The sequence below is a fragment of the Gymnoscopelus braueri genome, assembly GCF_963280865.1.
Source record: "Gymnoscopelus braueri genome assembly, chromosome: 17".
NCBI classification, from domain to species: Eukaryota; Metazoa; Chordata; class Actinopteri; order Myctophiformes; family Myctophidae; genus Gymnoscopelus; species Gymnoscopelus braueri.
The window spans coordinates 22,021,449-22,032,499 of NC_137617.1; the positions used below are offsets into that span (position 1 = coordinate 22,021,449).

The window sequence follows — 11,051 nt, forward strand, 5'->3', positions numbered from 1 at the left end:
TAAATAAGCTTTAACATACAAGAAAATGTGTGTTAAAATGTTTTCCCCCCAATTGAACACATAGTCAAGATTGCAGCTGGCTTCTGAAATAATTTTTTATTGGTCATGATAGAACTATTGATTGATCATTGTTGTTGTTGCTGTTATTTACAACATATTCCTGATAAGTTACATAGTGTGCTTTGGTTTATCATTGTTATCTATCCAAAAACCTGCAACATATTATTAGTCAACGTCACTCTTAAGGCCCCAATGGCAGTTGCAACTTGCAAGAAGTTGCAATGGTGCGAACTGGCCTTAACCACTTGATAAACCTCAGCATCGGTATTGTGGGGAAAGCTTTCCCTGAAAATAGCAGATCGACAAACTCACAGCGCATGTTGTGATCGTCTCTTCGGCTATTTTCAGTGGAAGCTTTCCCCACAATAATAGAAAACAGAAAATACACTAGTATTATTGAGCCCTGAGGGACTCCAGTTACCCATATGGGGTTTAAGAGGTTAAAACTGTTTTGTTGCAAGGAGTTGCATTGGTGGGGTCTGACTATTAGTTTGAAGTCCACCGACCGGAAGTTAAATGCTTACTCAAGGCTATATTGACGAGCGTCATGGTGGTATAGCTGACGGAACGCTGCTGGTGGTGCTGTGGTGTGATGGCATATGCTTATCATTGGACATTATGTAGTCAACCAGACTAACAGCTCTATCAGAGAGAGAGAGAGACTGAGAGAGTCAGTCAGAGTCATTGATGGTTGAGAGAGAGAGAGAGAGAGAGAGAGAGAGAGAGAGAGAGAGAGAGAGAGAGAGAGAGAGAGAGAGAGAGAGACATTTAAGGAAGAGCGAGAGAAGGAGATATTATAGAGAGAGAGAGAGAGAGAGAGAGAGAGAGAGAGAGAGAGTTGGTGGTGGTCGAGGAAGAGAGAAAACCTGCTGTAGTGCTCTGTGCATTTTTTTATTTCACTGGGTGACAAGAAGAAATCTGTAGGCTATAAAAGTCAGCGGTGAATGTCGTCTCTAACCTAGAGAGGCTACAGCAAAGGTAAAAAATGGCACTAGTGGAACCGCTTGGAAACAGCCCGCACTTGCAAGATGTGCTGGAAAGACCTGGCAACGATACGTGCGCGGACTGCGGCAACCCAGGTAAGACCATCTCTAAAACTGTCAGACTCAGTCAGGTCGCGTAGACGAGGCGCACCGAAACGCGTCTAGTCGTCTATATGCCGGTGTCTGTCTGATGATACATGAGTCTGCTCATGCATGGCAAGTGAAACGCGGCGGGATGTCTGCGGCTCAGCTGAGCAAACACCTGCCATGTGATGTAAGATGAACCAAATATTCGCAGTCACGAATCTCATGAATACCGAATTGAACTCAGTCCTTGATATTACCTTGAATACCTGCCCTATTATTATTATTATTATTATTATTATTATTATTATTATTATTATTATTATTATTATTATTATTATTATTACCCATAATAATTTATTATTTTCATCAAAACTATTTCTTCTATAAGAATAGACACAGTTATTACTTATAACTCATATTCCTATATAATAATAGGTATACTATTAGCCTACATGTGAAAATGCAGTGTGAAATTAGGACAGTGTTGTAGGATAGGCCAGATGAAGGCAGGCTGACCTATGGACCTGCAGGGAGAAGACACCATAAACATTCCTTTGGCTGAACTCTGACAACATGTTAAGCTATTTCAATATGGCTGTATATGTTGACTTTGTCTGACAAGCCTTGCCGTTATTGAGTGTGTGTGTGTGTGTGACGTGTGTGTGTGTGTGTGTGTGTGTGTGTGTGTGTGTGTGTGTGTGTGTGTGTGTGTGTGTGTGTGTGTGTGTGTGTGTGTGTGCGTGCGTGCGTGCGTGCGTGCGTCTGTCTGTCTGTCTGTCTGTCTGTCTGTCTGTCTGTCTGTCTGTCTGTCTGTCTGTCTGTCTGTCTGTCTGTCTGTCTGTCTCTGTGTGTGTGTGTGTGTGTGTGTGTGTGTGTGTGTGTGTGTGTGTGTGTGCGCGCATGTGCATGCAAGCTTTTGTTTATGACTGTTTCTGCAAAGTCAGACATGCAAATATTTTCATATTTCATTTTTACATATAGTAAGCAGTAGCCCATCTACAATATATTTCCCAAATGATATCCATCCGTGTAGGACACTGCATTAGCAAAATAATTGTAAATAGTTGTCGGTCATTCAAATGTCACAGGAACTAAAACCATAATGTGAACATGGACTCTACGCCCCCACACACCATCACTACCTGCAACCTACTGTACATAGACTTCATTCCTTGCTTCATCTTCTTCCCTCTCTCTCTCCTCGGCTCTTTGTATCATGTCAGTGAAATGGTAATAAAACTGAGTTGGTATGGAGGCTCCAGAGGAGTGTGGGAAGAATGCCCAGTGCTTGAAGCGCTGCCCACCCTGGATGCCTGACTGTACGTGACGGCAGTGTGGGAGAATACGGTTGGAAAGAGAAGATTGGGATAAGAGACTGTTGCCTAGCCCAAAAGTCACAGTTTCGATCCCTCGCCAATAATGTCTGGCTTTGTTTCAGTGGCATGTGTGTGAATGGGGGGGGGGAGGAGGGGGTTTGCGTCATGCTCTTTGGTTGGTCGTGGAGAACCTGAGAGGGATGTGTGATTACGGTCAATGACGTGGGCCTCGTCTACAGGGAGCTCCCAGCAGAAAGCCACAGACTGCTTTCAGTCACAGAGTCTGCACCTCACTGCTACTCTGTCTGACAGGAGTTTACTGTGCACCTGAGAAATATGCACCTGGTATGCTATGCTCGTGTGCTGTGTATTGTGTACCACCCTGACACGGGTCATTCGACTAGGGTAGTTGGCAATTTCCAGGTTTCCAGTAAATTCTCATGGCTTCTTCCTGTTTTTCTTCCTTTATGCAATAGAGAGTTCATTTTGAGGCCATTCAATGTATTTCTTTTATTTAAATGAGGAAGTAATGTTAGTCTTGTTAATAACACGCAAACACACACTAAGCAGCCACGAGTCTCAATTTACAGTGTGTAAATTAACACTGAGGTTTTTTCTGCATGCAAACACACATGTGTGCGCTCGTGTGCACACACACACACACACACACACACACACACACACACACACACACACACACACACACACACACACACACACACACACACACACACACACACACACACACACACACACACAGATGATGTCATACTGAGTTGGTGCAGTGTGCTCTGTCATTATTTGTTCCTGAAGAGGAGTGAAACCACAGAGGGAGTGTCATATGAACCATCTACAGGATCTATTTATGAGATTCCATGTCACCAAACAATGGTCACACACACTGCTACTGTATACTGTATATCTACACTGCATTTGTTTATGCATTTAGCTGACTATCTTATCCAGAGACACTTTCAACAAGCACAGTGATAGAAATAACATCAGTGCCAAGCAAATGAAATGAAATTGGTAATTGGTTAAACTGATTTTGATGCTACATTAACAAATTTTGCTGGGGACCCCCTGGAACCCCCTCCTCAAGGACCCCTGGGGGTCCCTGGACCACACTTTGAGAACCGCTGTTCCACAGGACCTGGAACCTTTGATTGACTGTATAGTTGTATGAGCTCAGTAGCTTGGTTGGTAGCTATTGGTAGGGTCATAGGCATACAGACAATAGAGTTATAATATATCGATACAGACAGTTACACTGTAAAATCCTCATCGTTAATGTAACAGAACGTGTAAGAGTGGATTGATGGATGGATGGACAAACAGACAGATAGATAGCTACAGTAGCTAGCTCGACCTCTTCAGAAAAACCATGCATGTGATTTTATTCTAGCCTCGTACCCTCTTCACCACATCCTGATCCTCTTCCTGGCCTCACAGTGTGCTGGTGTGTGTGTGTGTGTGTGTGTGTGTGTGTGTGTGTGTGTGTGTGTGTGTGTGTGTGTGTGTGTGTGTGTGTGTGTGTGTGTGTGTGTGTGTGTGTGTGTGTGTGTGTGTGTGTGTGTGTGTGTGTGTGTGTGTGTGTGTGTGTGTGTGTGTGTGTGTGTGTGTGTGTTGGACTCTTGTGGAATGGACTCTTGCAGAGTTAAACTAACACTCAGATTTAACTGTGTAGCCATTCTTACTGTGTCTTGCCTCATATTTAGGTTTTCTTCCCCTCACAGATGAGACAGCTCATCTGAGCAGGGAGCTTACAGTCCCTTTTTATTCTGTACCTCAGCAGCATCGTGGCTCTGCCCTTCACTGAGGACAACTCACACACACACACACACACACACGCGCGCGCACACACACACACACACACACACACACACACACACACACACACACACACACACACACACACACACACACACACACACACACACACACACACACACACACACACACACACACACACACACACACACACACACACAGAGGCAGATGGTACTGGTGGACACTTAAGTCTGCGTTAACACCACATGTGGCTCCAGAGTTGTCAACGAGACCCAATATTTTTGTGTCTATCTAAGACAGGCGAGGGAGTGCCAGCCCATCTCAGACCCATTAGGATGACAAAATACCACCCACTGCACACATAATACAGTCATTTACACACACACACACACACACACACACCCACATGCGCGCGCGCGCACACACACACACACACAAACACACACACACACACACACACACACACACACACACACACACACACACACACACACACACACACACACACACACACACACACACACACACACACACACACACACACACACACACACACACACACACACACACACACACACACACACACGCGCGCGCGCACACGCACACACAGGTGTCTGTTATAGTGTGCACAGCATAAGATAAACCTTATTGATTCCCCGGGGGGGGGGGGGGAGGCAGGTGTCATAGCAGCAACAGAGTGAAACACAGGAGAGCTACAGGTAAGAGCAAGAGTGAAGAATCAAACCAAGATGGATAAGACTTAAATAAAAATAGACTTATTTTGACACTAGACATCTACACTGGGTCTCTTTTTTTAGACAGGGCAAAAGCTATAACAACCTGATAAATGGGTGTGCCAAACTTTTCTCACTTGATCCTTATGTAATTTTTGACTCCATATCTGCTTGGGACATTTTTGTATTGTGCGTAGTTAATGAGATAATTTGCATATTTTAATAAACTAGCAGAAATAACGAATAGAGGTCATCCAACTTATGTTTGGGTGGTTTTCTAGTCAAATATTTAACATTTTATCTCATTCAGGTGTAAGGATATTTACAGTGTAACCATGTTTATGGTAGTTAATTAGCATATATTATGCATATGTAACGACTCACAGCAAACACATGGTCATTTTCTGTGTAATTCCAAGTACTTATTTTTACAAATATTATTATTCCTGTACATCTGACCACTACTGAAGTAGTAAATATCCCAATAAACTGCTATTTGTACTAATAAGCTAATATGACCAAATAGTTTCTGTATATCAATTATTATGACTTCTAGACCATATTTCTGGAAAACAATGGTTACATATCAAACTTTTCACAGTTGATCCCAAGGTAATTTGTTCTGTAGAATCCATTTATGCTTAGGACATTTTTGTATTGTGCATATTGAATTAGAACATTTGCATATTTGAGCAAATTAGGAAATAAGCATAATAAATTAATGTAATGATAATTTGGGTGTAGGTAGACCAATATAAGTGGTATTTAGGGTTTTGATTTTGTATGCAAATTAGGTAAATCTTTACATTTATTGTTAATATATGAGTTTTTTTTTATAAGAATATCATAGCAAAGCAAATGATTTGACTAAATTAGCCTAAATAGTGTAGCGTCCATAATGCTGTACTTTCTGAAAAACTAAGAAATATCAAAATAGATACACCAGAACAAATATGTCAAATACGTTTGTGTTACTATGGCTAACCAGTCTGAAGAGTGTTTGTATGTAGTGGTGTGGGATAATCTATCTTGCTTAAGACATTGTTTCCAGATATTTGTTTGTAGGTTAGACCTCTTAGAATGTTCCTACGAGCTACATTTGTCAGGAAGAAGACACAAACTTTTATTAACCTTCTGCAGGTTGTGTGGGTGAAGGGGTTCAGGGGCAGTGAGGCTGTTCTAACAGTGTTGCTATGGAGATGGCCTGCTTGACGGTGCACCTCGAAATTGTTTCAAGCCACGTCATGCCTCGTCCCAAAAGAATGCCTGTCCTTATGTGTCAGCCTGTGTAAGGAGCTGGTGTTGACTGCAAATCTACGCACGAACAGGCGATAACATACCAGGCCGAGGAAGCTGCACAGCCATCCGATGTTCCAGGAGACTGACCATCGCACATAGACTTTCGTTGCAATGTCTATGTGCCCCGGTTCTCCACGTTGGTAGCAGCCAGATTATAGGCCTTTCTTCTGTCCATCCAGTGTCATTGTGACTGACAGGTAGAGACAGGAGACACCTGCTGTAATGGCTCTTCACTGTCCCCATCATCATCATTTTGAGGGCATTGGGGCAAAGGGGAATGGATATGCTCTCTAAAACAGCCAGGAAGGAGTCCTTGAACAAAGGCTTGTGGCACCAACGAGCAACGAAATGATATGTTAGCTGCATTGGATTAGTCCATGCAGCTTGGAGAAAAGTAGAGCATAGGAATGCTCTACTTTTCTCCTCCGTCTACTGGACAATTGCCATCCTCAAAGGCAGACTGGCCAAAGGCTCCTCTGGTCTGAGCGAGTGAGTGTCCTTCCAATGCCAAGGCAAGGTGGGCAGAAGTTTCATTGTCAGACCAGCCATTGAGGTGAGCCCCCTTTTCAGCCTGGAGGCAGTAGATGTTGATAGGCCCATTTACATTGTAGCAAGGTAACATGGCACCTCCTCTAGGTGGTGTGCTGCCAGTGTGATTCCCAATGCAGAGTCATTGCTGCCCGTATCCCGCTCACTGGTGCCTTCTGGCCAGTAGGAGAGGTTGGCATCTTCTGAGGTATAAACTGGTACCGTCACCCTCTGCGCACTGGCATCCAGCTCTCTCTCTCTCTGCCTCTTCCCAGAGAATCCCTTCCAAGACATTTCCCATAGAAATAACAACTATATAACATGATAACGGCACAATAGTGTGTGTGTGTGTGTGTGTGTGTGTGTGTGTGTGTGTGTGTGTGTGTGTGTGTGTGTGTGTGCGTGTGCGTGTGCATGTGCGTGTGCGCGTGTGCGTGTGCGTGTGCGTGTGCGTGTGTGTGTGTGTGTGTGTGTGTGTGTGTGTGTGTGTGTGCGCGTGTGCGTGTGTGTGCGTGTGCGTGTGTGTGCGTGTGTGTGCCTCGAGGCATGCTAGGAAGTCCCTCTCCTGACTAATGCACACCCTAGGACCCTACAATATTTAGGCCAATTTACTAAAATAATTTGCTTTGCTAGATGTTATTATGAAGAACTCATGCATTAACAATAAATGTAAAGATTCGTGTAATTTTCATAATCGATCTACAATATCTCATCTAAAAACACATTTTGTATACACATCTATGGCTAATGAGTATATGTATAGTATAAATGGATAGACTATGTCTATCCATGAGAATGAATATGTGCATGCATAGACACGCATACATGTGCCCACGTGCACACACTAACACTCACACCAAATCATTACCCAGGGGATGAGCATCAGCAGTCTTCTCTGGGACAGTGGGCCGGCAGACAGCAACAACAACAACAAACAACAGTCATTCTCCCCCCTCCACCAATCCTTCCTGGCCTGGAAAAACATCTTAAAAAATATTTCATTCCCTCTGCGTATTCTGACTTATTTTTAATACTTTTTGTTGATTGTAGTTTTAAGTGTGCATGGCTGAGCATTGTGATGTTTAATTTCTTCTATTCGGTTTAGAAAACCCTCTCATGGACAGGCGTTGAAAATTAGCACTTGTGCTAGAACACTCAAGCAATGCATCTGGTCTGTCCAATGCAATTGTGATGTCCACGTCAAATAAAATAAACATAACATAACATTGTTAAAGAGAAATGTCTGTTAGTTATCTTGAATGTTAGTTAGCTAAAATAGCCATTGCCACACAAATTAGCGCAGCATTTAATTCTAATGGCGAATTACGGCATTTGCGTGATTCAAATTATATTCATAATCATAATCATTCAGATTCATTTTCCTTTGCGTTGACTTTGCATGTATAGGCACACGCTGCTTCTGGAGAACTGCTGATCCAACTGACTTCACACTCGACTCTGCTCTCCCTTGGGGTGTCAGCAATACAATACAATACACACAGCAAATGTGAAGGCGATTGGATGGTTCTCGTGAAGACTAGTCATACACACATACTCACATACTCATACTCAGTCACAGGCACAGAGATTTGTGGAATTTCTAGATAGATATGGATGGGGTTTTTTTTGGGGGGGGGGGTTTCAAGATAATATTAGGAAATAGTGAGTGTTCTACTCAATTTCAACTCAACACAAATATATTTGTATAGCCATTAATCACACTTTAAGGGCTTTTCAGGCTCACATTTAACAAAGGCAACAAAACCACCTGTCCTCCTAAGAAAACTCCTGGATGGGAAAAGAAAAGGAAGAAAATATGGCAGACTGAAAACTGTGAAATGTCAATGCTGGTAAAGTGACAGTAATATTAATAAATTATGCACAATAGCATCAGTAGTATATTGTTGATTGACACATGATGCAATCTTCCATATGTAGTAGACCGTTTTGGATGGGAATTCTCTGTTAGGGGGTCTGTGCAAGGCCCACTATGTCAGGGCTTTTCCCAATGCATATTATGATGACTATGGATGTGTTGTTCTCAGTAATCCTATTTACAAACAGCGCCTTGGAATTCATGCGTCAGTGTGCTCGTTAGTGTGCGTGCATGAAAATGCTTGTGTGTGCTTGAGTATGTGTGTTGCATGTATACAGATATGTGCTACTATGGATGCATACATGTAAATGTCTGTATATGTGTGTTGAAGGTCTTGGTGTGTGTGTGTGTGTGTGTGTGTGTGTGTGTGTGTGTGTGTGTGTGTGTGTGTGTGTGTGTGTGTGTGTGTGTGTGTGTGTGTGTGTGTGTGTGCGTGCGTGTGCGTGTGCGTGCGTGTGCGCGTGCGTGTGTGCGTGTGCGCACACGTGTGTGTGTGTGTGTGCGCGTGCGTGTGTGTGTGTGTGTGTGTGTGTGTGTGTGTGTGTGTGTCTGTCTGTGTGCGCTCGCATGCACATTTGTCACTTAGACAGTCATGTAGCCAATCTTCCTGACTGTTGTCTGGCGCTCCATTAATATGAGTCACACAGCAGTGACCTCATCTCACAATGGCTGCGTGTCTGTGTGTAGGGTCTGGATGGGGTTTCTACATCTGTTTGTGTGTGTGTGTGTGTGTGTGTGTGTGTGTGTGTGTGTGTGTGTGTGTGTGTGTGTGTGTGTGTGTGTGTGTGTGTGTGTGTGTGTGTGTGTGTGTGTGTGTGTGTGTGTGTGTGTGTGTGTGTGTGTAATACGGAGTATTGAAAGGGATTTCGGGAAGGCAAACGAGGAGATTAAAAACAGGGATAGTAGCACAGATACAGAGTATAGTATGAGCAAGAGGTGAATTTACATCCATCCAGTATACAGACATATTGTAACACCAACAAGTCTAAAGCCTGTTGTCATTATTGGTTGTTATTGAATGAGTAACACATTTATATAAAGGCTTAAGTTACTCTCAAGGAGATAAAGGGAAAGTCAAGGAGTTAAATGGAAAGACTTTGATGAAGGTGAAAAAGCAGGAGAAAAGGGGGATGTGTCTTCTGTTCTCTCTCCATCTCTCTGTTTCTCTTGTTCTCTCTATAGATAGAAAAATCACAACAATGTCATTAATTAGGAAAAACGCCAATGTGGATTATTACATTGAGAAAAATCATTGAGAGACCACAATGGAAACAAGCTACAGCTTGTTTTCATTGTGGTCTCTCAATGATTTCTCTCAATCTGACTTTGTTTTAATGTTTTCCTCTGACTCTCTCTCTCTTCCTGTGTCTGTCTGGAACACCTTCCCCCTTCTGCCATTTGAATCATGTAGCCCTGCCTCTAGCCCATGGTTCTCCTATCCACTCAGTAATCAATTCTGTGGCTTCTCTCTCTCTCTCTCTCTCTCTCTCTCTCTCTCTCTCTCTCTCTCTCTCTCTCTCTCTCTCTCTCTCTCTCTCTCTCTCTCTCTCTCACTCCCTTTGACTCTCACGACTTCCTTGAGTGCTGCACACAATCACAGAGATCTCTGTGTGTGTGCGTGCGTGCGTGCGTGCGTGCGTGCGTGCGTGCGTGCGTGCGTGCGTGCGTGCGTGCGTGCGTGTGTGTGTGTGTGTGTTGCAGCCCTCTACAGTATGTGTGGTGTGTACTATATGTACAGTAATTGACTTTATTGTACTGTATGTTCATTCTCAGCCTGTGTGTGGTATAATTGGAGAGAGTGTGCAAGTCTGTGCTGCACATGCATGTCCTTTTTCATGGCTGCATTGCATGTTGTGCATGATGGTTTGTTTGTATGAGCATAAGAGGAGGGCCCCCCTATATGTGCGAAGTGAGCAGAAGACAAAGTGAGATGGAAATGTGGTCACGCCAAACACACAAAGTCGTAAGCCAAGCCTGCCTCAGGCCCGGCATACACATTTCACACATGTCAACACGTCGTGTACCATACACACAGTCACACACGCTACAACACACCCACACAGACAAAACCCATGTTTACACACTTGCCGGTGTCAGCAGGGTAGCTTTACGATAGCCACTTTCAAGGTCTTGGAATCCCGGAAAAGGTTGGAGCTGCGATAAGATGAGATGAGATGAGACGTCATTGATCCTCGAGGATCAATGACGGGTGACACTGAGATGGGTGGTCATCTCTGTAGCTAACTGATACGCAGCAATAGGAGGTACAAGCAGAACAATCAAAACAAATGAGTAGATAAGGCCAAAAACTCTTAACTCTTAACTCTTATAACAAAATAAATGCATTTTGAAGAAAGATTATTAAAGTCCCCAGTCG

The 11,051-nt window shown here is 43.4% G+C and overlaps 1 protein-coding gene across 2 annotated transcripts in view; it reads left to right on the forward strand.

Annotated features, from left to right (window-relative positions):
- LOC308104573 (arf-GAP with dual PH domain-containing protein 1-like) overlaps nt 1–11,051 on the forward strand; it is a 296,968-nt gene that overhangs the window by 261,561 nt on the left and 24,356 nt on the right. The window contains exon 2 of one of the 2 annotated variants that reach the window (XM_080455019.1): nt 871–1,139. In XM_080455019.1, coding sequence (XP_080311145.1) covers nt 1,046–1,139 — 94 coding nt within the window. In that variant the 5' untranslated portion in view covers nt 871–1,045. Of the gene's footprint in view, nt 1–697; nt 1,140–11,051 lie in introns of those variants that run through there. The other variant, XM_080455020.1, reaches the window with a different exon arrangement.